Below are 27,700 nucleotides of genomic sequence, written 5' to 3'. Positions count from 1 at the left end.
GACCCAGAAGAGTGAAATAATGCAAAAAAAAAAAAAACCAAATAAACTGAACCGCGTTCCCGGGCGCGTCTGCGCACGGCAGAGCTGGCTTTCTGTACAAACGCTGCGCCCTACACCCTCAGGCCCTGCTAACGCTCTGTGTCTGCCTCTCTCTCTCTCTCTCTCTCTTTTTTTTTTTCATTTGCACGGGATTGTGGGAGGAAGCGGAGCGCAGCCAGACACCCCGCCGCCTGCCCCCCCTCCCCTCCCCCCTCCCCCAGCCGCCTTGTGCAAAGATGGCTGCACCGTGAGCGCAGAGGAGGAGGAGGCGGCGGCGGCGGCGGCGATAGAGCGAGCACCCAGCGCCCGCACCCACCCCGGGGCCGCCCGGGACGCCCCCTCCGGAGCGCGCGCCCCCCTTCTCTCCTGCAAGCGCCGGGGCAAAGGCGGAGACAGCGGGGTCCCTCCTCCCCCCTCTTTCCCTCCAGGGGGAACCCCCCTTCCCCCCTCGTTGGCTCGTCGGCTGCACCCCCTCCCTTGCCCGCCCCTCCGCCCCTCCGCCCCTGTCCCCTCCCTCCCCCGCCCGGGGCCTTCCTGGGCCTTCGGCGGCTGCAAAGAAAAAGAGAGAGAGAGAGAGAGGGAGAGAGGGAAGGGAAAAAAAAGCAACAGCGGAGGGAGCGGCGGCGGAGGAGAGCGCGCGCGCGCCCCCCTCCCTCCCTCCCTCCCTCCCCCTCCCCCCAATTTCCACCGCGGCCAATTCATGGACAGGAACTACCCCAGCGCCGGCTTCGGGGACCCGCTCGGCGCCGGGGCGGGATGGAGTTACGAGAGGTCAGCGAAAGCTAGGTAAGGAGCCGGGGGTGGCCTGGAGGAAGGGGCCAAGAGGTGGGGGCCCAGCCCGGCCGGGCCCGCCCGGCTACGCGTGCATCGCAAACTCCCCTCCGGCTTGCAAGGGAGCGGCCTTCCTCGGTTTGCAACAACGCCGCCGCCCCAGTTTGCAAATTGCAAACTCCGCCAAAGCCAGCTCCGGCATGCAAAGGGAGAGATGCCGCGGAAAAATGGGGGTGCAAAACAATTTCAGACGGAAAGGCCTTGGGAAGGTGGGAGGGACTGGCGAAGCAAGGCCTGGATTTCCCCCCATCCTTGGATTCCCGGTTTGCTGACCCCTCCCCCTCGCGCCCTAGGTTCTGCTCTTGCAAAGGTGGGAAGGAAAAGAGAATGAGAACGCAGACCTGGGGGGCGCGGCCCCCCCTCAGGTCCTATTGTTCCGGGACTGCGCGAGGCCGCGCTACTCGGGGGGGCCCCCCCAGAAATTCCGCGCGCTGAGTGGGCACGGGGCCCCGCCCCCTTCCTATGCTGGGGTTCTGTGTAAGGTGGGGGTCCTGGCATCTGAGACACGCCCCCTTGAGCTCCCCCACCCTCAAAGACAGAATCCTAGTTGATGGCGAGGAGTGGAGTGTTTGACCTCTTGAGTCTGGGCCATGGACTGGGGCCGTTGCATAGGAAGATTAGGCTATTTCCCGGGTGTGTGGTTGTGTGTGTGAGCGTGGGCCCAGTGCGTATGTAGCTGGCAGCCTTTTCACCTGCGAATCTGCCCCTTTCCTGCTGTTTGTGTCACACCCTCACTCTTCACCTGCCCCCGAATCCCCCTCCCCCTATACACCTGGGTTTCCCAGCTTGGCTGGGAATGACCCCACGTGTGTTAGTATTCTCCATGTGGGACTCCTCGCTCTGTAGCTTTCCACACAAGTGAGTTGGATACTGGTTTGCACACATACCCGGCTTTGCATGCCCCCATGCATTTGAACCTCAACCCGGGGGGATGGACGGTGTTCATGTTCACACTTGTGCCTGGTACTTTGCAGGAGTCCTATCCTCTGCCCACCTCCCATCCCTGCCCTTTGGGGAACAATCTGCCTCCTGCTCCTGACTCGGCTTGCACCATCCCGTGAGGTTCAGGGCCTCTGTGTTCCCATGTGTCTGAAGAAGAGGGGGCATCCCTCAGGGATTGGCCCCAGGGCCTTGGGTCACCTGCGGGGTGGGGGCTGTGGAAGCAGGTCCACGTTTTCAACTTAAGGCACTTTCTCTGGCTCTTCACCCTCTCTGTGTCCTCCCTGTGCATGTCTGTGTTTGTAAATGTGAGGCTATCTGGGCTCTATTTACTGGGGCTCGAGTGGGGACCATTTCTATGGCTCTTTAATTGGGCACTCCGATTCCCTTGTCTTCTTGCCTTTAGGGCCCAAGGTTCCTTAGGGTAACCCCCAGTCAGCTGGAAGATTCTCCCCAACTCCCCAGGGGATTTGCTGAGTTCCCTTCTCCGAGGGTAGCTTCGGAGGATACCCTAACATCTCCTTCTTCCTCCCAGCTTGGTCTATGGCAGCTCCAGGACCTCGCACCCCGAGACGGACATCTTACACCGCCAGGCCTACGCGGCCCCCCACCCACTGCAAAGCTATGCCACCAACCACCACCCGGCAGGTACGGCCCCTGTCCCGCCCCGCCTGGCCCTCCCTCCGAAGCAGATGATTGGCTGCTGAAAGTTACAACCTTCCTAATTGGCTGTGCTCTCCGTTCTGGCCCGCCTCTTGCTACTTCTCCTGTGATTGGTTGTTGTGAGGCTGCTTAATTTCACGCCGGATAGGTCTGCCCCTGTTTCTGGCCCCGCCTCTTTTGTTCCAATTGGTCCCGTCGTCTCAGCCCCCAAATCCCACCTTCTCTTCCAGGCTTTTCCGCCTCTCCAGCCCACCCCAGTCCCTTCCCTCTGGGTCTGCTCACCCTCTTGGTTCTCCGAATTCTTTCTTCCTGGTTCCCTTTCTTCCTGATTGGCTCCGATTCTTTGGACCTCCCCTTTCTTCCTTAGATTTGCCCACTGCCTTATTCTTTTCCTGTGGCCCTGCCTCTAGTGCCTCGGATTGGTTCCCTTCCTTTGATCCTGCCGCTCTCCTTCCTAGATGGATCAGCAACAAGGCTGTTGTCCAGTTTGACCCTTGACCCTCTTGGTTGGCTCCTTCCCTTTATTCCTCTCTCTCTCTCTTCCTTTTTTTAAAAAATCTGGATTCTCTCACTTTGACTCAACCCCTTTTGACTTGTTCTCTGGTTCTTCTCAGTGGCTCCAGTCATCCCATCCCTTCCCCTTCCTTGCTAGAATTGCCTAATCCTTTGGCCTCCCTTGGACCATAAGGACGCTCTGTGTTTTGCTCCCATTTTTTTCCCCGTATGGATTTTTCTACTCCTTTGTCTACTTACCCCTCCTGGGCTCCCTGCCCTGATGATTGCATCCTGCTTATTGTTTCCTTAACTTGTCTCTGCCTCCTTTCTCCTCTTTGAATCCGCCCCTCTTCTCCAACCCCTTTTCCTGGCCCCACTTGCCTTTGGTCTGTTCCTTTTCCTTTTCCACCTTGCCTTATCCCCCACCTAGCTGACTCTACCCCCCCGACCCTCACCAGGCCTCTCTGGACTCTTCGACACCGGCCTCCATCACGCAGGCTCAGCAGGGCCCGACGCCTCCGTCATGAACCTCATCTCAGCCCTGGAGTCCCGGGGCCCCCAGCCTGGTCCCTCTGCCTCTTCTCTCCTCTCCCAATTCCGCAGTCCTTCCTGGCAAACAGGTAAGGCCGTTGCCAGTCCAGGAGGGCCAGGGTGGGGCTGGCTTGTGGTCAGCTCTGACCTGTGGTCTCCTCCCTCATCCCCAGCCATGCACACGCCAGGCCCCACGGAGCTCTTCATCTCAGGCGCCCTGCCGGGTTCCAGCACCTTTCCATCCTCCTCTGCCCTGTCGGCCTATCAGCACCCGGCTTCCTTTGGCAGCCGCCCCTTCCCAGTACCCTCTTCCCTCAGCCTTCAGGACCCCCCATTTAGTCCCCCAGCTAATGGGCTCTTGTCCCCTCATGACGTGCTGCACCTGAAGCCCTCGCAGGCACCCACGGTGCCCTCCTCGCTAGGCTTTGAGCGCCTGGCGGGGGGTGGTGTCCTGGGGCCCGCTGGTCTCGGCCCAGCCCAAACCCCTCCTTACCGCCCGGGCCCCCCAGATCCACCCCCACCTCCCCGCCACCTCCCAACTCAGTTCAACCTGCTGGCTTCCTCTTCCGCTGCTGCTGCCGCTGCCGCCGAGCAATCCTCTCCGCAGCTCTACAACTTCTCGGGTGCTGCCCCCGGCCCGCCACCACCCGAGCGGGCCCTGCCCCGCCAGGACACCGTCATCAAGCACTACCAGCGGCCAGCCAGTGCCCAGCCCCCACCACCACCAGCCCATGCCCTCCAGCACTACCTGAGCTGCGGAGGCAGCTACGCCTCCATGGGCCACCGGGCCAACTTGGCCTGCAGCCCTCTGGGCGGTGGGGAGCCCTCCCCGGGCGCTGGCGAGCCTAGCAAGGCTGGGCCCAGTGGAGCCACGGCTGGGGCATCGGGCCGGGCTGCGGGCCCCGAGGCAGCTGGAGGAGGTGGGGCGGCGGGTGGCGGTGGAGGTTACCGCCCCATCATTCAGTCGCCTGGTTACAAGACGGGCAAAGGTGGTTATGGGGCAGCTGCGGGCGGTGCCAACAGGCCCCCACCACCCCGTTCGACTGCCACGCCCAAATGCCAGAGCCTGGGTGGGCCAGCAGCAGCCTACGCCACTGGCAAGGCCTCTGGAGCTGGGGGGGCGGGAGGCCAGGCCTATTCCCCTGGTCAGCCCCAAGGGCTTCTAGGACCCCAGGCCTATGGGCAAGGGTTTGGAGGGGGTCAAGCGCAGGACTTGAGCAAAGGCCCTAGCTACTCAGGTGGGCCCCAGCAGCCCCCTAGTGGTCCCCCGCCTCCTGGCCTAGCCACATGTCAGAGCTATTCCCCAGACCAGCTGCAGGGGCAGCTATATGGGGTGCAGGGTGAGCCGTACCCAGGGCCAGCTGCCCACTCCCAGGGGCTGCCCACAGCCAGCCCCTCGCTCAGCTACAGTACTGGCCATTCCCCAGCACTCTCGGGCCATGGAGGTGGTTGGGGGCCCAGCTCCCTGGGGGGCGGTGGAGAGGCCAGCCCTTCTCACATCATCCGCCCGCTGCAGTCGCCTCCGGCCCCCGGCCGCCCGCCTGGAGTCGGCTCTCCAGGAGCTCCTGGCAAATACCTGAGCTCTGTCCTGGCCTCAGCCCCATTCCTGGCACCCCCAGGAGCCGGCAGCTATGCCGCTGGAGCAGGTGGCTACAAGGGCAAGGGGGACGGCTCAGAGCTGCTGGCGGGCCCCGGCGGGCCTCCCGCTGAGCGCACCGAGGATGAAGAATTCCTCATCCAGCACCTCCTGCAGGCGCCCAGCCCCCCGAGGACCTCAGGGGCAGATGGCCTGGTGGGCGAAGATGGGGCGGCGGATGCCTCCAAGGGACTTGGGAGTGGCGGGGCTGGGGGTCCCCCGGGCACACCCTACGAGCTGGCCAAGGAAGACCCACAGAGGTACCATCTGCAGAGCGTCATCCGTACCAGCGCCAGCCTTGACGAGGGTGCCACGGCGGCCCTGGAGCTGGGCCTGGGGAGGCTGAAGGAGAAGAAGAAAGGGCCAGAACGGGGTGGCGAGACCCCCGAGGGGCTGGCCACCTCAGTTGTCCACTATGGGGCAGGTGCCAAGGAGCTGGGGGCCTTCCTCCAAAAGAGCCCCCCACCCCCAGCTCCCACGGCCCAGTCCGCCCAGCCTGCCCCCCACGGCCTCCTCCTAGAGGCCGGGGGCCCTGACCTCCCACTGGTGCTGCCTCCCCCGCCCCCCCAGCTGCTCCCCTCGGTCCTCAGCCATGCTCCCAGCCCCTCTTCCAGTGCTCCCAAAGTTGGCGTCCATCTCCTTGAGCCGGCCGCCCGTGATGGGGCACCCCAGCCTCCCCCCCCGCCCCCCCCACCTCCACCACCCATGCCCCTCCAGCTCGAGGCCCACCTCCGCGGCCATGGCCTGGAGCCGGGTGCCCCCAGCCCCCGCCTGCGACCCGAGGAGAGCCTGGAGCCACCCGGCACCATGCAAGAATTGCTCGGGGCCCTGGAGCCGCTGCCACCTGGGCCTGGTGACACTGGCGTGGGCCCACCTAACACCGAGGGCAAGGATCCCTCGGGGGCCTACCGCAGCCCTAGCCCACAAGGCACCAAGGCCCCCCGCTTTGTGCCACTCACCTCCATCTGCTTCCCTGACTCCCTGCTGCAAGACGAGGAGCGCAGCTTCTTCCCCACCATGGAGGAGATGTTTGGCGGTGGCCCCGCAGATGACTATGGAAAGGCTGGGCCGCCCGAGGACGACGGCGATCCCAAGGCGGGGCCTGGGCCGCCTCCGGGCCCCCCTGCCTATGATCCCTATGGGCCCTACTGCCCTAGTCGGGCGTCTGGAGCCGGTCCCGAGACTCCGGGCCTGGGCCTGGACCCCAGCAAGCCGCCTGAGCTGCCCTCCACCGTCAACGCCGAGCCTCTGGGCCTGATCCAGAGTGGGCCCCACCAGGCGGCCCCCCCTCCACCGCCTCCCCCACCTCCACCGCCACCCCCTGCCTCGGAGCCCAAGGGAGGCCTGACCTCGCCCATTTTCTGCTCCACCAAGCCAAAGAAGCTGCTTAAGACGTCCTCCTTCCACCTGCTGCGGCGCCGTGACCCGCCTTTCCAGACGCCCAAGAAGCTGTACGCCCAGGAGTACGAGTTCGAGGCCGACGAGGACAAGGCCGATGTGCCTGCCGACATCCGCCTCAACCCCCGGCGCCTGCCTGACCTGGTGTCCAGCTGCCGCTCCCGTCCGGCGCTCTCACCGCTGGGCGACATTGACTTCTGTCCACCCAACCCTGGCCCAGATGGCCCCCGGCGCCGTGGCCGCAAGCCCACCAAGGCCAAGCGTGATGGGCCGCCCCGGCCCCGGGGGAGACCCCGGATTCGCCCACTGGAGGTCCCCACCACCGCTGGGCCAGCCTTGGCCTCCACACCTACTGATGGGGCCAAGAAACCCCGGGGCCGGGGCCGGGGCCGAGGCAGGAAGGCCGAGGAGGCCGGGGGCCCTCGGCTGGAGCCCCTGAAACCACTGAAGGTGAGGGGGAGTGAAACCCCGATGCCTGAGGGTTGGGACCACATTTGAGGTTCTTGGGCGTGGTAGGGGATGTGGTTTATTTTCCTAACACCCACGAGGAAATGAATCCGAGGGCTGGAATTTCAGGGTTCCACTGTTACAGAGGTCTGAGAATTGAAACTTGCGTCTAGAGGGAGGCGGGGGGTTAGCGCTTGTATTCTTAGGTTCTAGATCCTGCAGGACTATCGATCAGGGGTCCTAGATTCCTGGGTCTTGTGGGAGGAGGGTCCATGAGTAATGAGGGAGGGACCCCAGTCCTGTCATTCTGGAATCTGAGCAGAGGGGTCCGCAGGCATGAATTCTACGATACTACAGGCTGACACCCTGGGAATTTGAACTTTAGGGTCTTAACTGGGGAGAGGGCTGGGGCCCCAGACCCCTGGGTCTGAGGGCGGAGGGGGCTTGGGGCCCTGGGCTCGCGGGCCCTGACTCCCCACTGCCCCCATATCTAGATCAAGCTGTCTGTGCCCAAGGCCGGCGAGGGTCTGGGAGCGTCATCGGGCGATGCTGTGTCAGGAGCTGAGCACAACAGCCTGGACTCCAGCCTCACTCGGGAGAAGATCGAGGCCAAGATCAAGGAGGTGGAGGAGAAGCAGCCTGAGATGAAGTCCGGCTTCATGGCCTCGTTCCTGGACTTTCTCAAGTCAGGCAAGCGCCATCCACCGCTCTACCAGGCTGGCCTGACACCCCCGCTCAGCCCCCCAAAGAGCGTGCCGCCCTCCGTGCCGGCCCGGGGCCTGCCTCCCCAGCCCCCCGCCGCGCCTGCCGTGCCACAGCCCCCGCCCGCCGGCGCCTTCGGGCTGGGGGGTGCGCTGGAGGCCGCCGAGAGCGAGGGGCTGGGGCTCGGCTGCCCTTCGCCCTGCAAGCGGCTGGACGAGGAGCTGAAACGGAACCTCGAGACCCTGCCCTCCTTCTCGTCGGACGAGGAAGACTCTGTGGCCAAGAACCGGGACCTGCAGGAGAGCATCTCCTCGGCCATCTCCGCCCTCGATGACCCGCCACTGGCCGGGCCTAAGGACACCTCCACCGCGGACGGGCCCCCCTTGGCTACTGAGGCTGCAGTGCCCGGGCCACCCCCTCTCCCGGGGCTCCCCAGTGCCAGCAGCAGTGGCACGCCTGGTGAGCTCTGGGAAGGTGGTCTGGGGGCGGGGCAGGGGTTTCCCGACATTCAGGTCACCAGGTCTGGTTGTGTAGATCAGGCACTGTTCACAGTGCAGATGATTGACAGAGATTTGCCTGTTTATTGACGGTAATCTCCTACTTGAGGGCAAGCCTTTTGAGAAAGGGGCGTCTTTTTCTAATCCACCCACAGGTGCTGAGTGGACTGGCAGGGGCCCGAAGGTGGGCAGTGGAGAACACTGGGGGACAGGGCAGGCTATAAGTGATGGGGACAGGTGGGTGACAGGGATGGAGAGAGCTTTTCAAACTGATGGGGGACATGGGACCTGAGAAGGGCTCTAGGAGTTAGGGATGTGTAATAAAGGACAGGAAAGGGTCTGGGGGGCAGAGGGAGACTTGGGAGGGTTGTTTAAAGAGAAACGTATCAACAACGACTAGTCATCTCGTGGAGGGCCATCGGGACAGGTTGGGGGTACAGTCAGGTCTGGATGGTGTTCTGCACAAAATTTGAGGGGCTTTGCTGGGGGGGAACAGAGGCATTGGGGAAAGAAAGGTGGCGTTTGGAGGAAGGCATTTGGAGCAGTTAATGAGGAGGCTTGGGAGCTCACAGGAGTCTTAAGGAATGAAGTCTTCTGGAAGGTGGTAGAAAGATGGGCAATGGGGAGTGAGACAGTGAGAGGCCGAAGGGAAGCCTCAGCGAAGAGATGAGAAACACTGGAGGGTGCTAAGCAGAGTGCCTGGAGCTGCCATAATGGGAGAGAGCGTGGTGGGGAGAGGGAGCCTTGGAAGGGTCGGGAAGGCTCATAGCTTGGAAGGACCCAGGGATGGAGCAAAAGCAGTCTGGTGGGGAGTCAGAAGATCTCAAGGCGTTAGAAGAGGAATGTTACAGAATCTCACGGGGAGTTAGCATAGCAGGAAGGAGAGGGTATGAGCAGGCTGAGGAAAGGAAAGGGGAGGGCTTGGGTGGAAGCATTTGCGACCTCTGAGCAGGAAAAGAGGAAGTATCAGCACAGAAGGAGTGGTTGGGGAATTGGGAGGAATGTTGAGGAATGGGAGGTAAGCGTCAGACTGGGGCTCCAAAGCAACAGACATTTCGGGACTAAAATGGACATTATGGTTGGGAGACAGTTTCAGGGGCTCAGAGTAGCCACCGGGGCTGGGAAGGGGTCTCAGGGAGGGAGTCAGGTGTGGCACAGTGGCGACTGGGGAGTTGAGTGGCAATAAGGGGCAGGTGGGGCTGTTGGCACAGGGAAGGATATTCAGGGACAGGAGAAGAGGTGCTGGGATGGTGAGTGGTATTTGGGGACCAGGAGGTAGGGCAGGGCCAGGAGCTTCGTAGGCACTAGACTGGGGGACAGAGGGGCTTGTTGATGGGACCAGAGAGGCCTCCTGGCTGTTGTGGTGGGGACACTGAGCAATGGTGCTGGGACACAGAACTGCACTAAGACAGAAAGGGGGTCTTTGGAGGCTGGGGAAAGATGGGGAGGACCCGAGTGACATGTCTGGGTAGGAAAGTTTATTAGGACCTTGGAGAGAGAAGTTAAAGGGTCCTGGGCTTCTGGTAGGTGTCTGGGGACAGGGGTGGGTATTGAAGGTCAGGGAGGGGTCAGACAGGAGCTTTGCAGGAAGAGGAAGTAGCAGAAGAGGAATAAAAAGTGGAGATGGAGGGGGATTGGGGGCAGAGATGGATGCTAGGTGAAGAGCTCAGTTTGGTCAGGAGGGATGTTGGGGTGCAGGGCGGGAAGAGGGCTGTGTTGAGACCCCCCCCAGAACAGGCTGGGAGGCCTTTCACTGGTAGCAGATAAACAGGTCTGGGGGGGCACGGTTGAGCGGGGCTCCAGCCCTGATGCCCGTCTCGCCCCCAGAGCCCCCGCTGCTGGAGGAGAAGCCCCCGCCCTCGCCGCCCCCTGCCCCGACGCCCCAGCCACCGCCCCCGCCGCCGGCCCTGCCCTCGCCACCCCCTCTGGTGCCCCCCACGCCCAGCTCGCCGCCCCCACCGCCCGTGCCAGTCCCACCGGCCCTGCCCTCGCCGCCCGCCCCGCCGCCCCTGCCCACCGCCGCCCCTGCCCCCCCTCCGGAGGAGCCTGCCGCCCCGTCCCCCGACGACCCCGAGCCGCCGGACGCCCGGCCCCTGCACCTGGCCAAGAAGCAGGAGACCGCGGCCGTGTGCGGGGAAACGGACGAGGAGGCTGGCGAGAGCGGCGGGGAGGGCATCTTCCGGGAGCGCGACGAGTTCGTCATCCGCGCCGAGGACATCCCTTCCCTCAAGGTGAGTCTCCTGTCGTGTCGGACAACTGGGCCCAGTGCTTTGGTCACTGGAGCGTTTATCGAGCGCCTGTTGGATGACAGGCCCGGTGCTGGGGGCTGCAGGTACAGTGATGGCTGAGGCAGCCCATCCCATCCTCCTGAGTTGACAGTCATGGGGCTGATAGAGGAGGCCAGCTGGACCCCTGCAGAGGACTTGCACGCTTCTGAGATGTTATTTGAGTGTGTGTGTGTGTCACCGATAAATAAGGTAAACCCATTGTTAGCATTTAATTGCAGGTATTTTTGCTGTGGGTGCTAGGGTTATACTAAGGGACAAAGCCGATGAGGGGGGCCTGATCTTAGGGAGCTTCTAACACAAGCCAAGGGATGCTTTAAAGGCAGCTTGTGCCTTGTAGGTGGAAAGCTGAGGTACTGACGTGACATACCTATGCAAAGGCACACATACAACGTGCAGATGTAGTAGCCAGTGGTTTGGGAATGCTTGTGTGTCAGGCCACATCTTAAACACTTTATGTTGGGACTTCCCTAGTGGTCCAGTGGTTAAGAATCCGCGCTTCCACTGCAGGGGACACGGGTTTGATCCCTGGTCAGGGAACTAAGATCCTTCATGCCATGCGGTGTGGCCGAAATAAACACTTTATGTACACCAGCACATGCACTACTTCCAGTTATTCTATACAGGGGTGGGCACACTATGCACCCCCCCCAAATCCAGCCCCCTGCTTGTTCTTATAAATAAAGTTTTATTGGTACATAGCCCCACTCACTCATTTATATATCAGCTATGGCTGCTTTCCCCATTCACTAGCAGAGCTGGGTAGTTGCAACAGAGCTTAGCTGATCCACAAAGCCAAAAATATTTTTTGTCTGTCCTGTGACGGAAAAAGTGTACTGACCTTTGCTGTATTTTGTTCATTGGACAGGTAGTTGGATCAGACGATTAATATAAGTGCTTGACAAGGGTAGGTGACATCAGACGCCCATGTAGTGTTTCTCACAGGGCATGAGGTAGAGCGAGTGCTCGGTAGGTCAGCAAGCCATTATCACCTTGATGGTGACGCCAAGGGCTAAGGCCATTCTTCATGTTAGTTACTGTCACTGACTGGGTAGCAACTAGGGGGCAGGAACCATGTTTGGCCTTGGATGTATGTTAACACGTTTAATTTCTTTAAGGATTTTTTTTTCTTTTTTGATGTGGACCATTTTAAAATTTATTTTATTTTATTTATTTTTGGCTGCGTTGGGTCTTTGTTGCTGCGCGCGGGCTTTCTCTAGTTGTGGCCAGCGGGGGCTGCTCTTCGTTGTGGTGCGTGGGCTTCTCATCGCGGTGGCTTCTCTTGTTGCGGAGCACAGGCTCTAGAGCACAGGCTCAACAGCTGTGGCGCACGGGCTTAGTTGCTCTGCGGCATGTGGGATCTTCCTGGACCAGGGCTCGAACCCGTGTCCCCTGCATTGGCAGGCAGATTCTTAACCGCTGCACCACCAGGGAAGCTCTAACGTGTTTAATTTCATCTTGGGTGTTGTTTCTTCTAAGTTACAGATGAGGAAATTGTGGGGTGAATTCATTATAAGGATAGTGCATATTATTATACTTTTATTTTGGCCGTAGCTCGCAGCTCGTGAGATCTTAGTTCTCCAACCAGGGATTGAACCCAGGACCATGGCAGCGAGAGTGCCAAGTCCTAACCACTGGACCGCCAGGAAATTCCCTATTATACTTCATTATTAAGTGTGTCTTGGAAGAAGAACTTAGTGTGCTTTTTCCTATGTTATTGTCAATCTATTTTTTTTTTAAATATTTATTTATTTATTTATTTATTTATTATTTGGCTGCGCCAGGTCTTAGTTGTGGCACGCAGGATCTTCGTTGTGGCATGCGGGATCTTTTTTTTAGTTGTGGCATGTGGGCTCTTAGTTGCGGCATGTGGTATCTAGTGCCCTGACCAGGGATCGAACCTGGGCCCCCTACATTGGGAGCACGGAGTCTTAACCACTGGACCACCTGGGAAAAGTAGAGCAAATACAGTAACAGGGCTGTGTGTATCCATCACTCAGCTTCCACCATTATCACGTCCTGGTTGGTTCTGCTTGCTTTCCACCCTGCCACATTCTACCCTGTCCGCCCCAGCTCACCGATCCCAGACTGTATCTTTTCATTGTTACTTTGTCATCTTCTCATGATAGAAGAGAACATTCACAAGAGATATGTAAGTTGTCAAAGCAGAATGGTAGAGTGAAGGCTTACTCCTACGCTCCTCAGCCAGCTACCAGAACAATCCCAATGCCTTGAGTCCCAGTATCCCTCCCTGGCCAGTCCTCCCTTCTCCCTCCTAGTTGTACTCACTCTGCTAGTGCGCTGTGTACATTATTTCATTTTAACTTCAAGATTTCTGAGGCTCTTTGGCCATCGGTCTGGGACAGGCAAGGGAGGTGTCAAACGAACAGCAGTGACAGGGACGGATACCAGCTCTCAGGGGATAGGATTTGGGGCACATCACATTCAGAATTTAGTTTAATCGTGGTAACCGATACATGTCACGAAGTTTATCATTTTAACTATTTTTAAGTGTACAGTTCAGTGGCATTAAGTATATTCACTTTGTTGTGCAAACCTTCGCCACCACCTGTAAGTTTTATCTTTGTAATCTCCTTTCTTTATAGGGATTACTATCCCCTTTTTACCGAGAAGGAAACTGAGGCTCAGAGGATTAAAGTGGGCTTTCCAGGCTTTCACAGCTTGGGACCCACACCCAGTTCTACTGGCCCTGGGAGCCCACGCTCTCAGCACCAGAGTCAGCCACACTCTGTGTATATTCCACCAAACATTGATAGTGCTGCTGGGCGCCCAGCACTGGGCCAAATGAACAGGGCTCTGGGGTGGGGACCCTGACGGTCCCCAGTTTACAGATGAGGAAGTTCACTTTCAGGGAGAGGGAATCATTTGGCTGGTGGGTGCCAAGCCGGGATTAGAGCCAGGGCCATCTGATACCACCTCCCAGCTGGCATGGGGCAGGGGAGGGGGCCAGGCAAGGACTCAGATGCTTAAAATACAACACGAGTATGTGTTCTGATGGGGGACTCACAGCCCCAGGATTGAGCCACTCAGGCAGATGAGGACTCATTCGTGTGTCAGGAGTCAGGGCAGGCTGGCAGCATGGTTATTAAGGGCCCAGCTTTGGCGTTAATCTGATTGGCTTGAATCTCTGCCACTTCCGAGCTGGACTAGCGTTGACCCTTCCTGAGCCTCAGTTTCCTCATCTGTAAAATGGGGGCTGGTGCTGTTAGTACCCCCTTCGTACACTGTGAGCACTCAGGCTTTACGGCTTGTCCAGCACTCTGTGGGTGGCACGCCGAAAGTGCTCTATGAACATTGTTTCTATTATTCAGTGATCTCGGGCAGATCTCTAGTGCAGAGTTTGGCCAACTTTTTTTTTTTGTAAAGGGCCAGATGGTAAATATTTTAGGCTTTGCAAGCTATGTACGGTCTCTATCATGTATTCTTGGGTTTCTGTTTTTTGTTTTGTTTTTCTTTTTCACACTCCTTTAGAAATGTAGAAACCATTCTTAGCTCATAGTTCTATAAAAATGGGCCACGGGTCATAGTTTGTTCTAGAACAATGGCAGCCCGATAGAAATGTCGTTTTAGCCATGTACAGCATTTTAAACATTCTTGCATCCACACTTTTGAAAAGTTAAAAGATGAGTGAGGTTAGTTGTAGGGATGTATTTTCTTTAACTCAGCGTGTCTAAAATGTCATTTTAACATGTGGTCAATATAGAAAAAGTTAATGAGATGTTTTATATCCTCTCTTGCTTACCAAGTCTTTGAAATCCAGTGTGTATTTTACACTCATAGAACATGTTGATACAAATGAGCTGCATTTTAAATGCTCAGGAGGCACATATGGGGAGGGGCTGCTGAATTGGGCAGTGTAGGGTTAGCCCCCTCTCTGCTTCAGCCTCCCCACCTGTAAAATGGGAGTGATAATATTAACTCCCAGTCCTTGGAGATGTTGAAGGTTTATCAGGATGTAAATTCTGAGCATATAAGTTTGTTGGATGGAGAAAAGTATGGGGAGAGCGGGTCACGCAGAGAGAACAGTCTGTGCAAAAGCCCTGTGGTGAGGCATGTTTATGTGATGGGTAGGGAGAGATGCAAGGGGTTGAGTGACTGGACAGTGAGCACCGAGGCTGGAAGGTGGGCAGGGTCTAGATCATTCCTGTGGTGAGATCAGTGGATGCCTGCTTGAGAATCTGCTGTGGGTTGTCTGGCTGCTTCGAGGGCCCTGGCCAGCAGGGAGGTGGCTGGGGAAGTGTGCAGTCCTGATGACAGTCTGTCCCTTGCCTTAGTTCTGTTACACTGACTCCCCTGTGTCTGATCCTGCAGCCTTCTCCTTAACGCCAGGCTGGGTGCTTCTAGCTTACTTACTCACATCCTGCTACTTACTGCCCTTGTCTCAGCTTGTCACAGTTCATATTCCCAGAAGAGAATCTGATTGGCCCAGCACAGCATTTTGGGTCTGGATGGGGTTTGTGTTATGCCTGTTGATTGGCCACCCCTTGTCAGGTCTCCTCCAATCAGCTGTGGCTTCCACTGAATGGGTGTTATGGGTGGGGCAACTTCCCACCAAGTGGAAGTGCGTGTGATCAGTGACATGACTGACATGAGGAGAGGCAGGAAAGACGTGGCTTTGGGACTAAGTGACCCTGGTTGGGGAGCAGGCAAGGATGATGATGCCAGGGCCTGATGACTCGGGGATAGTGGGGATCCTGGGGGGAAGAGTGGTTTGGGGAAAGAAGCCAAGCCCAACTGGGATGTGGTGAGTCAAGGGCCCCATGTCCAGCTAGAGAAACAGCTGGATCCTTAGAGGAGGAAGATCGTCAGTGGGAAGAGACAGAGGAGGGGGTGCCCTCCCCTGGCTGGGGGAGGGGGTGCTCTGATGGATTTTTCAGAAACTTCTGAGAACTGGAGCAGGGAACATTATATCCACAATGAGAGGGAAAAAGATACCCCTAGTGGGGGGGGGCCTGCATGTGCAGAAACCTGGAAGTCAGAAAGTCTGGGGCTTGTCTGCTGAGCTTTGAGGGTCTGGATGACCTGCTGGGCAGGGGTAGGAGAAAGGAAAGGAGACTGAGGCAAAGTCTCTATGCCAGGCTGTGGAATCTTCATTGGGGGCCCTGGAAGGTTTTGGAGCAGGGCAGGATGTAAATGAAAAGGATTTGAAGCGGACTTTTCAATCCTTGGGCCTCTGACCTGGTTCCCTGAGGAGCCAGGAGGGAGGATTGAGAACCATGGTACCCTGGAGGAAGGCACTTGGGATTGACATGCCCATATCCCTGTCTCATCCTGCCTCACTCTTGTCCAGTGAAATTTCAGCCAAGAACCTTTTTCTGGACCTCATTTTCATCAGGTTATTCTAACTCCTTTCTGTTCCCCTGGCTGATCTCAGGATATGAAAAATTGTGGATATAAAAGCATTTGACCAAAACCCAAGAATAGATACCAGTACTTGTCACTCAAGCTCCAGTACCGCAGCTGCTGCCAGTGGCGGACATCACTAATTGATCCCAGAGCTTGCTCCTGCTGAGCCTAGTGCTCAGGGCAGCCATGATCAGTTAGTTGGAGTTACCTGAATACTGTTTATCACTTGACTATGGATTCTTTATTTTACTTACTGATTTTTAAAAAATATTTATTTATTTACTTTTGGCTGCATCGGGTCTTAGTTGCGGCATGCAGGATCTTTCGTTACAGCGCGCAGGCTCCTCTCTAGTTGTGGCGTGCGGGCTCAGTAGTTGGGGCATGCGGTAGCTTAGTTGCCCCGTGGCACATGGGATCTTAATTCCTCTACCAGGGATCGAACCTGCATCCCCTGCACTGGAAGGCGGATTCTTAACCACTGGACCACCAGGGAAGTCCCAACTATGGATTCTTTAAACGCAAGGGCTTGTCCCTCATTCATCTCTGGGTTATCACAAAGCTCAGTGCATGTTTCCCACTGTGTTCTTATTAGTTACTTATCTGTGCCTGTCAGTTGCTTTTTTCTAGAGCCACAGCTCTCACACACTTTACGTGGCAGCCCCTGGTCATCACCCAACCCCCTCACGGAAGATACAGTCCCTCCAGGACTCATTTAGGTATCACTTCTTCGAGGAAGCATTCTTGGATTCAGATTGAGTCCAGAGTTCTTCTTCTAGGCTTCTGGGGCACCTGCTGTTAGCACATTTATTACTTGTGCTGTTATTTTTTTGTGCCCATGTCTGGTCCCCTGCTAGTCCCCTTACTCCCTGAGATCAGATGCTGGGTCTGACATCCTTTGGTTCCTGGTGTCCAGCTGGGGCACACAAGCCTTGGGGTGGGGATGGGGGTCTGAGTGTGCTGAGGGGAGTGGAGATCGGGGAGCCTTTGTGTCCCTGTCCTGCCCTGCTGTGGACAGGCTGATGAAATAAATGGTCTCAGGTAACCCATCACCTGTTTATTCTTAGCACAAGCCACAGCCTCACCCTGTTCTGTTTATTTGCTTGTCTGTCTTATTACCTCTGTAATGAAGACCCCAAGAAAGGCTTTGTTGATCTCATTCACCGCCACACTGTGGGGCCCAACACTGTACCTAGAAGATGGTGGGTGGATGAGTGCTCAGATTTTGTCATTTCTTTGAGTCATGAGGATGGCTTGTACCATCACACTGTATAGCTATAATAACTAAAACCTTGTAGCCCAGAGTGAATGGCCTATTTGCAGCAGCATGGACCTAGAGATTATCATACTAAATGAAGTAAGTCAGAAAGAGAAAGATAAATGCCATATGATATCACTTATATCAGGAATCTAAAATACGACACAAATGAACATATCCACGAAACAGAAACAGACTCACAGACATAGAGAACAGACTTGTGGTTGCCAAGGGTGAGGAGCCGGTGGGGAGGGAAGGATTGGGAGTTTGGGATTAGCAGATGCAAATTAGTATATATAGGATGGATGAACCACAAGGTCTATACTGTATACTATACTATACATACTATACCATACTATACTATACTATACTATATAGTACAGTGAACTATAGTCAATATCCTGTGATAAACAATACTGGAAAAGAATATGAAAAAGAATATATATATGTATAACTGAGTCATTTTGCTATACAGCAGAAATTAACACAACATTGTAAATCAACTATACTTCAGTAAAATTAAAAAAAAAAAAAAAACCAACAGCATGAACAGCCTGATTGAGAGTATAGACGGTTCCCTGATGGTTCAGTTTAGGATTTTTAAACTTTATGATGGTGCAAAAGCGATACGCATTTGAATTTTGAGTTTTGTTCTTTTCCTGGGCTAGTGATATGCGCTACGATACTCTCTTGTGATGCTGGGCACTGGCAGCGAGCAGCAAGCCACCAGCTCCCGGTCAGCCACGCAGTTAATCGCAAGGGTAAACAACTGATAACACTTACAACCCTCCTGTCCCCAGACAACCATTCTGTTTTTTACTTTCAGTACAGTATTCAATAAATTACATGAGATCCTCCGTACTTTATTTTAAGATAGGCTTTGTTTTAGATGACTTTGCCCAACTGCAGGCTCATGTAAGTGTTCTGAGCACGTGTAAGGTAGGCTGGGCTAAGCTATGATGTCTTTAGGGGTAGTCAATGCATTTTTGCTTTAGGATATGTTCAACTTACGATGGGTTTATTGGGACGGAACCCCGTGGTAAGTTGAGGAAGCTTTGAATCCCCAAATCTAAGAACCTCAGACAGCCAGAAGATATCTGTCAGCTGGAAGTTTGCTGATGCTTGTTAATGATGATGCCTTTTCTCGAAGGGGGTGTACAGGGAGGACAGAGGGCCAGGAATGGGGGTTGGGAAGGGCAGGAATGGGGGTTGACCCTGCGGGCCTTACCGTGCCCCTCCTCAGCTGGCGTTGCAGACGGGGCGCGAGCCTCCACCCATCTGGCGAGTCCAGAAGGCACTGCTGCAGAAATTCACTCCGGAGATCAAGGACGGGCAGCGGCAGTTTTGTGCCACCAGTAATGTGAGCCTGCAGAGGGGAGCGAGGGCTTGAGGGGCCCCGGGTGGGGTGTGTGGAAGCCATTGTCCCCCTCACACGATTCTGATTCACCTTGGGTCCAAGATGTGTCCAGAGGGGGGTCTCCACCTCCCTGCAGGCTCCGGGTGGCTGCCATGGTGGGCCAGGGCAGGGGTGGGAGTCTTGGGTGTTGGGCTGCCTAGCTGGGGCGGAGGAAGGAGTTTCTCATGTGCTTCTTTTCCTCCGTAGTATTTGGGGTATTTTGGGGACGCGAAAAACCGGTACCAGCGCCTTTACGTCAAGTTTCTGGAAAACGTCAACAAGAAGGATTACGTGAGGGTCTGTGCTCGGAAACCCTGGCACCGGCCCCCAGTGCCTGTCAGGTACCATAGGGGCCGGGGGTCAGGTGGTGGGCAGGGCCAACAGGCATGGGGTGAATCATACAAGGAAATTTACGTAACATAAAATTAACCATTTTGGGGCCTCCCTGGTGGCGCAGTGGTTGAGAGTCCGCCTGCCGATGCAGGGGATACGGGTTCGTGCCCCGATCTGGGAGGATCCCATATGCCGCGGAGCGGCTGGGCCCGTGAGCCATGGCCGCTGGGCCTGCGCGTCCGGAGCCTGTGCTCCGCAACGGGAGAGGCCACGACAGTGAGAGGCCCGCATACCGCAAAAAGGAAAAAAAAAAAAAAAAAATTAACCATTTTGAAGTACACAATGCTTAGAAACAGAGTCGGGGAGGGGGTGCAGAGACCCAGAGAGTGGGGCCCCCAGAGAGAGGGGGACAGAGACCAGCTCAGCAAAATTCTGTGCTTAGAGCTGTGGACTAGGCGGTGGGGGCAGGGGTACCCCAAGGAGGAGAATTTGGGTTTCAGGGGGTGCTGACTGCAGTCCCATCTATGTCCCCTTCCAGACGCTCTGGGCAGGCCAAGGGCCCGGCATCTGCCGGGGGCAGCTCCGCACCTCCCCCCAAGGCCCTGGCACCACCTCCTAAGCCCGAGACCCCTGACAAGACGACATCCGAGAAGCCCCCAGAGCAGACGCCCGAGACGGCCGTGCCTGAGCCCCCTGCCCCTGAGAAGCCATCCCTGCCTCGGCCCATGGAGAAGGAGAAAGAGAAGGAGAAAGAGAGGGCAACGCGTGGGGAACGGCCGCTGCGGGGTGAGCGGGGCACGGGCAGCCGGCAGATTCGGCCAGATCGGAGCCTCACCACGGGACAGCCCGCCACCTCCCGGCTGCCCAAGTCCCGGCCCACCAAGGTGAAGGCTGAGCCACCCCCCAAGAAGAGGAAGAAGTGGCTGAAGGAGGCGGCAGGCAACGCCTCGGTGGGTGGGGGCCCACCAGGCAGCTCCTCGGACTCAGAGTCATCCCCCGGGGCGCCTAGTGAGGACGGTAAGGCCATCAGCAGCCGTAGGGCTGGTGGTAGAGAGGCGACTCTGTGGCTTTCAGAAGGAGGCATGGGTGGGGGCTATCCAGAGGGCTCCAGGTAGCATCAGCAAACAGTCACAGTAGTAATAAGTAAGTTAAAAATAATAGCAGTAGCTAACAGCTATATGGCACCTAACCACGTGACAGGCTGTCTTGTAAGTTCTTCATAGATGTTAACTTGTTTGAGTTTTTCACTGTGGTCCTAGGAAGTAGATACCAATATTACCCTCAAATACAGGTGAGGAGACTAAGACACCAAGAGAGTGCAGCACAGCTGGGATGTGACTTCCCACCTGAGTTGGAATGCAGCCGGTGGAGCATTGGGCTCTGTTCTTCAACACTGCACTGTTCTGTCTCAGAATAGGCAGTTTCTGAGGGCTGAGGAGGATTGGGGACCAGCATCTATCGTGGGGACCCAGACATACTGATGTTCCCTGTCACTCCCTGGGTGACTCCAGGAAAGGGGCAACACCTCTTTGCACCTCAGTGACCTCACCTGTAAAATGGGTTAATAATAAAGTAAAAATGGGTATTCACAGAAAAGCACATAGGAGGGTACTAGCCTGTAGTGGGCACCAGGTGGGAGCTCCATTGCTTAGAATGATGTCTAGTTTATGATGACAATAACAACAACAAAAATATATGTACACATATGTAAAATAAATATAACAGCTGACTTTTATTGAGTGCTCACTAAGTACCAGGCATCATTTTAAGCATGTTACACATTGGCTTATTTTATCTTTACATAAACCCTGTGAGGTAGATGCTGTAAAATTATCCTCATTTTATTTTTTATTATATTTTGGGGTTTTTTTGTTTTTTTTATTTTATTTGTTTATTTTTTATCCTCTTTTTTTTTTTTTTTTTTTTTTTTTGGCGCACGGGCTTAGTTGCTCCGCGGCATGTGGGATCTTCCCGGACCAGGGATCGAACCCCTGTCCCCTGCATTGGTAGGTGGATTCTTAACCACTGCGCCACCAGGGAAGTCCCTATCCTTATTTTAAAGATGAGAAATCTGAGGCCCTGGGAGGTGACATGACTTGCTCAAGGTCACATACTCTTTCAGGTGTAGTGCAGGGATAACTGTTGTAACAAAGGCTAGTCAAATGAGAGAGTTGGAATTATCTTTTCATCAAAGCCCTGATGAAGTTGGGAAGTTCTGGTTAAGTGCCAGATCTGGGAATGGCCCACATCCTATCTTCTCTTATCCCATTGGCCAGAACTAGTCACCTGGCCACAGCTAACTGCAAGGGAGCCTGGGAAATGTAGTCTTTTAACTGGGCAGTGGTCTCAATCTGGCCAGGTGGAAGCAGTTAAAGCTGAGTCAGGGAAAGGTGCTGGCAAGGGAGGAGCTTTACAAAAGGCCCAGATTTGCAGGTTCTTTTTCTTAAACAAGTTTATAGCTCTAATTCACATACCATGTAGCTCACCTAATTAAAACCCATATATAAAAAAAAATAATAAAATAAAATAAAAAATAAAACCCATAATTCTCTGGCTTTTAGTATAGTCAAAGTTGTGCATCTACCTGGCAGTCAAGTTTAGAACATTTTCATCACCCCAAAAGGAAACCCTGCTTCTTTTGGCCATCACTCCCCTTTCTCCCCACCCTCATCCCTAAGCAACCAGTAATTTACTATTTCTATAGATTTGACTATTCTGGACATTTCACGTAAGGGATAGTGTATGTACCGTGTGCAGTCCTTTGGGACTGGCATCTTTGTTAGCATAATGTTTTTGAGGTTCATCCATGTGTGTATCAGTACTTCATTCTTTTTTTTTTCTAATTGAAGTATAGTTGATTTACAATATTATGTTAGTTTCAGGTGTACAACATAGTGATTCAATATATTTATAGAGTATACTCCATTTAAAGTTCCTATAAAATATTAGTTATGTTTCCTGTGCCGTACAATATATTCTCGTAGCTTTACTTATTATTATACATAGTTGTTTGCAGTACTTCATTCCTTTTTATGGCTGAATACTATTCCATTGCTTGGATATGCCACATTTTGTTTATCCATGGACTAGCTTGATGGACATTTGGGTTGTCTCCACTTTTTTGGCTGATGCTGCTATGAACATATGTGGACAGCCCAGAATTTTCTGGGCCTATGAAATGGGAGAAACTAAACTCTGCACTCTTAGGGAAGCAATTCCCCCGCCAAGGGTCAGTATCTTTCTTTGGTCCTGGGTCTCTCTCTGTTCATCCCATTTGACCAGGAGCCCCTCCTGGGTAGGATGAGCCTGACTCAACGTCTGGATGCCCTGAAGGTTCTGCCCAGACCAGGAGGTCTCAGAACCAGCCCTCCTGCTGGTCCAAGACTGGTGATCCTCCATGTGCTAGAACCTGATGTCTCTCCTTTCTTAGATGCACAGTGAAAGTTCTAGAAAGAGGCTGCAGTGATGTTCCCTCTCCCCCTTCCTTTAGTCCACTCTCATCTGGCTTCCTCAGCCCCTTTCTGCAGGTGTTAATTGAGCACATACTATGTGCCATGAACTGAGGGTTCCAGCAGTAAGCAGAAAAGACAAAAACATGTATCCTCGTGGGAGCTTACAGTCTCAGCGGGGGAGTCGATCAGATAAATATGTTACGTAATAGAACACAAAACAATACAAAAAATCATCAGTGTAGGGCTGGGTCGGATTAAAGGCAGTAGAGAAAAATAAATCCGGTAAAGAGGATCCAGGCGGGATCCTGGGTGATGTTTTGGGGGGAAGGGGGAGTTGGAGAGGCTTCTGGAAGTGACATTGGAGCAGAGATCCGAATGCAACAGGGTTGGGGTGGTGTGACTTTGGGAGAGACAACATTACGGACTGGATGTGTCTGAGGATCAGGAAAGAAGCCAGCGGCTGGAAGAAGTGAGGGCAGAGAAGGAACAGGAGCACATCTTGGAGAGACAAGGGTCCTGGGGCTTTGTGGCCCCACTGGCAGGATTTTATCATGAGTGAGACAGGAGCCTTAGGAGCGTTCAGGCAGAGGCTTGATGGGGTCTGACTCCCACGGCTAAATGGTCACTCTGGCCTCTTGAAACAGCTGTCAACAAGGACCGTCCATGTGGGTAGACCAAGTGGACATGTCTCGTGCCTTTTCCTAAAGGATGTTTTGGGGTCTTCCCACACGTGGCCCTCCTGCTTCTCTTTTCTCCCTGATGCTCCTTCTTGAGTTTCTGGTGGCTGTTCCTCCATTCCCGTCCTTGGAGAATTCCCTGGTGGTCCAGTAGTTAGAACTCAGCGCTTTCACTGCCAGGGCCTGGGTTTGATCCCTGGTCAGGGTACTAAGATCCCCCAAGCCACGTGGCACGGACCAAAAAAAAAAAAAAAGAGTCCCGTCCTTGGCCTCATTGCTTGGCGTTCCATATCTCTCACTTGGCAAGCTCCCACAACTTCCGTGAGCCTCGGACTCATTTCTTCTCCCTGCCACCTTCCAGGCCTACCCTCCAGCAAACCCCTCCTTCCAGACCCCACCGAGCTGGTCCTAGCTTCTCTATCTCAGACACAGCCCCACTGGCAACCAAGTCACCAGGCCAGACCCTCCCTCACCTCTGCTGCAAGGAAGCCCCCAGCCCTACCCCTCCGGCCCTGACTGTCCCCATCCCCTCTGCTCCTTCCCACAGCCCTAGCTCAGAGGCTGGCCCTCCTGCCCCTCAAGCTCTGTATCCTGATCCTCCAGCCCTGGCCTCTGGTCTCATCCCTCCGATCCATCCCCTGGCCTCGAAGTGGTCTCTCTCCACTTACCTTCGTCCGTCCCTGCTCTTAGCTCTCCCATGGCTCCCTAGTACCCCTCCCTAAAAAAGGCCCTCCCCTTTCTACCTCATCTCAGAGGCCCCACAGGGTCTGGCCTGCCCTGACTTGTGCAGTCTCAGCTCCCATCTCCTTCCTCAGTCTTGCCTTTCGTGACCTGATCTCTCAGACCTGATTCACTGGTTTAGAAACCAACTCATCTCTCGGACTTGATTCGCTGGTTTGGAAACCAACTCTGCTGCTTCTTAGACTTTACTGAAGCTACACTGAACTAGTCAAACACAGTGGTCACCGGCCTGGAATACTCTTTCCTATCACTCAAGGCTCAGTATATGTGTGACCTTTAATAGCCTTCCCTGACTTACCAGGCTGAGCTCATTACGGTACCTGTGATTCACCGTTAAGAGTATATTGTCCTGGTGTTGGAGAGTCTTCCCCAGTGGACGTGGACCTCACTGAGGGTAGGGATTTCTCTTCTGGTCCCTGGGGCTTAGAATACTGTCTGCCACACAGGCGGCCTTGGAGAAAGTTGGAATGATGGGCCATGTCTTCCTTTTTTCCCCCAGAGCGGGCAGTACCTGGACGTCTGCTGAAGACCCGGGCGATGCGGGAGATGTACCGGAGCTATGTGGAGATGCTGGTGAGCACAGCACTCGACCCGGATATGATCCAGGCCCTGGAGGACACACATGGTGAGCAGAGGCCTGGGGGCCCAGAGCCCCCTACCCCTCCTTTGCCTCCCATACATCGTGGGGCTGCATCTCTTCTGACACCCTGTCTCTCCTTTCAGACGAGCTGTACCTCCCGCCCATGCGGAAGATCGATGGCCTCCTGAATGAGCACAAGAAGAAAGTCCTAAAGCGGCTGTCGCTGAGCCCAGCCCTGCAGGTGCTTGGGGGGGCTTGGCCTGCGGCGTCTGGGGCCCAGAGCTCAGGCACAGAGGAGACATGTGCATGTCAGCCACTGCGCTGGTCCCCAGAGCATCAGGCCCTGGAGGGGAGATCGTTGGAAGGGTCGCGCTTGGCCAGGAGAGTAGTGGAGGCTGGGCTGTCTGGAGGGAGTCTCTGGGTTCCCAGCAGTCCTGTAAGCACAGATGGAGGCGAGCTGGGATGGCTCGGTGGGGCCATTGTCAAGGTCTGGGATGGGCTGCTAGGCAGGCCCAGCAGAGCGTGGTTGTGGAGTACAAGTTTGGGGACAAAAGGTGGACTGGGGCCTGGAACCAGGGCTCGCTCTGGGGCAGAGCGTTGAGTGGATTTTTTTTTTTCTTATAGAATAGAGTTTTTATTTTTTTAATAAATTTATTTATTTTATTTATTTATTTTTGGCTGTGTTGGGTCTTCGTTGCTGCACGCGGGCTTTCTCTAGTTGCGGCGAGCTGGGGCTACTCTTTGTTGTGGCTCGCGAGCTTCTCATTGCGGTGGCTTCTCTTGTTGCAGAGCACGGGCTCTAGGTGCGCGGGCTTCAGTAGTTGTGGTGCGCAGGCTCGGTAGTTGTGGCTCGCGGGCTCTAGAGCACAGGCTCAGTAGTTGTGGCGCACGGGCTTAGTTGCTCTGCGGCATGTGGGATCTTCCCAGACCAGGGCTCAAACCCGTGTCCCCTGCATTGGCAGGTGGATTCTTAACTACTGCACCACCAGGGAAGTCCCCGTTGAGTGGATTCTGATGGCTTCTCTGTCGACGTAATTCAGGCTCTTCGAATCTCAGGCTCGAATCCGAAGTCATCTATGTAATTTCCCTTCTGGGATGGGATATCACGGTGGCTCCGAGAACTCTGGGAGAGAACATTGATTTGGTTTTGAGAATTCTGATGGGGATGTTAATGTGGTGCCGAGAACCAGGGGGTAAAATGTTATGATGGCTCAGAATTCTGGAATGGATTTTAGGCCAGCTCCGAAAATTCTTGCTGGGATGTTAGTCTGACTATGAAAATGGGATGAAACGTTAATCTGGTTCTGGAACTCTTCGTGGGATGTTAGGATGCCTCTGAGGATCTTGGGATTGATTGTTCATCTGGCTCTGAGAAGGGGGGTAGGATATTACGCTGGAGTTAGGAATTCCACTGTAATGGGAATTACCTGGTGGTCCAGTGGTTAGGACTCTGCACTTTCAATGCCAAGGGCGCGGGTTCGATCCCTGGTCGGCGAACTAGGATCCCACAAGCCGCGTCGTGCGCCGCCCCCACCCCAAAAAAAAGAATTCCACTGTAGAACATTAGGATAGGTCTGAGCATTTTGGGGTGGAATATGAGTCTGGTATTGTAATTCTGGGATGGACCTTAGCCTGGCTCCAGGGATTCTGGATTTCAGACTGACTCTTAGAATTTTTGTAGGATGTGATGGTGGCTCTAGAATCCTGGGCAGGATGTTAGGTGTCTCGGAGAATCCTGGGCGGGGCCACAAAGCACATTATAAGGGTCACCAGACAGGCCTAGGCTTCCGCTGGCCTTTGAGGAAACCGAGACTTCCAAGTGTCTTTCCTGATCTGCAGTTTCCTGGGGGGAAATTGAGGCATCTGATCGCTTGGGATCTGAGAACTGGGGGGTGGGTCTGGGGTGTGCGGGTCCAGGGAGGTCCCCCTGACCCCTCGGATTCCCGCAGGACGCCCTGCACACGTTCCCCCAGCTGCAAGTGGAGCAGAGTGGGGAGGGTTCCCCTGAGGAGGGGGCCGTGCGTCTGCGGCCGGCCGGGGAACCCTACAACCGCAAGACGCTCAGCAAGCTCAAGAGGAGCGTGGTCAGAGCCCAGGTGCGGCGGAGCCCGGGAGGGGCGGGGCCGGGGCGGGGCGAGGGGGAGGGGCCGCCCGGCGCCGAGCCGGGAGGCTGAAGCTTCTCCGCTCCACCTGCCCAGGAGTTCAAGGTTGAGCTGGACAAGTCGGGATACTACACGCTGTACCACTCACTCCACCACTATAAGTACCACACCTTCCTGCGCTGCCGGGACCAGGTGAGCCCACCCACGCCCCGCACGGGTCACCCTGGGATTCAAGCCATCGCAGGCTCCCCCGCCTGGACCCGGAAGTCCAGCTCCCAGACCCCCTCTCCCTGGGACACTGATCCCTAGGCCCCCAGCCTCCTCCCACCCCAGCTCCATGTTTAACCCCCCTGCAGACCCTGGCCATCGAGGGCGGCGCTGAGGACCTGGGCCAAGAGGAGGTGGTCCAGCAGTGCATGCGGAACCAGCCATGGCTAGAACAGCTCTTTGACTCCTTCAGCGACCTGCTGGCCCAAGCACAGGCCCACAGCCGCTGCGGGTGACCCCACCCTGGCTTGGGGGGGCCACCTCCTCCATAAACTGAGAACTGGGACAGAACTGTGCCCTCAGGAGCTAACCCCTGGGCCCCATCGCTGGGGTGGGGTGGGGGGGGCCACTGGTCAGGGTGTGTCCATGCTGCCCCCACAGGACAGGGTTCAAAGTTCGACTCCTCCCATCTCCCAAGCCCTCTCCACTCCCTCCCATTCCTCCCACTGTCCGGTGTACAGAGAAATTATTTATATATATGTATAAATGTCTATTTAGTAACGGTTTCCCTCTCCCACCTTGCCCCAATCCCCCCTCCATGGCATAGCCCCAGCCCCCTCCACCTTGTACATAATGTATAGGAAAAGTCTATGTATGGTTGAGGGGGGCGGGGCGGCTTCGGAGAGCTGGGGGACCCCTTCCCCCCAATCCCCCCCTCACAGGCCAAGATCTTTGCTAAAGGCCATTCCCTCCCCAGGGCATTTGGTGTCGGGTGGGAGGGGGAAAACACATCTTGTTAATTATTTTTAATCTTATTTATTGTACATACCTAGGGCGGGGGGCTGGGGAGGTGGAGGGGGGAGAAGGGTCCCCTCTCTTTGCCCCTCCCACTCCTTTTCTACTGCGATTTGTCTGTGTCTGCCCCCCCCCGCCCCATCCCATTGTCATCTGGATGTGGTTCTATTTTTTATCCGTCTCTTGTCCCCTCCTCCCTCTCTCTAATCCCTGTGCTCCCATCTCCCCACCACCCTTTGTCTCTTGCTCTTTCTTGGGCTTCTGTACAACTCAACTTGTATACACTGTGTACACACAACCAGCCAAACGAAAACCCGACGGCAAACACTTTA

General features: G+C 55.4%; 1 protein-coding gene across 2 annotated transcripts; it reads left to right on the top strand.

The window, feature by feature from the left end:
• The first annotated feature begins 263 nt into the window (after nt 1-263).
• On the top strand, nt 264-27,700 carry PRR12 (proline rich 12). Of its 2 annotated transcripts, none has more exons than XM_060083690.1 (14): nt 264-825; nt 2,345-2,457; nt 3,426-3,587; nt 3,672-6,982; nt 7,474-8,140; nt 10,006-10,409; nt 18,329-18,445; nt 18,689-18,822; nt 19,353-19,831; nt 24,184-24,309; nt 24,408-24,505; nt 26,214-26,360; nt 26,463-26,558; nt 26,723-27,700. In XM_060083690.1, exons 1-14 carry the CDS (start codon nt 740-742, stop codon nt 26,867-26,869), a joined length of 6,087 nt encoding a protein of 2,028 aa, XP_059939673.1. In that variant the 5' UTR covers nt 264-739; the 3' UTR covers nt 26,870-27,700. The 2 variants fall into 2 exon arrangements, with proteins under 2 accessions (XP_059939673.1, XP_059939672.1); XM_060083689.1 differs by having other exon boundaries at nt 302-825; nt 7,495-8,140.

Source organism: Mesoplodon densirostris, chromosome 19, assembly GCF_025265405.1.
Source record: "Mesoplodon densirostris isolate mMesDen1 chromosome 19, mMesDen1 primary haplotype, whole genome shotgun sequence".
In the NCBI taxonomy this organism is placed as follows: domain Eukaryota; kingdom Metazoa; phylum Chordata; class Mammalia; order Artiodactyla; family Ziphiidae; genus Mesoplodon; species Mesoplodon densirostris.
This window is presented reverse-complemented; position numbering and strand designations above follow the sequence as displayed.

Bases quoted from the DNA above. Each gene is read 5' to 3' on its own strand.
- PRR12 (XM_060083690.1), top strand. From the start codon at position 740: ATGGACAGGAACTACCCCAGCGCCGGCTTCGGGGACCCGCTCGGCGCC. The intron at 19,832-24,183 runs GTAAGGCCATCA...TTTTTCCCCCAG, and splicing joins CGGGGCGCCTAGTGAGGACG to AGCGGGCAGTACCTGGACGT. The intron at 24,506-26,213 runs GTGCTTGGGGGG...GGATTCCCGCAG, and splicing joins CGCTGAGCCCAGCCCTGCAG to GACGCCCTGCACACGTTCCC.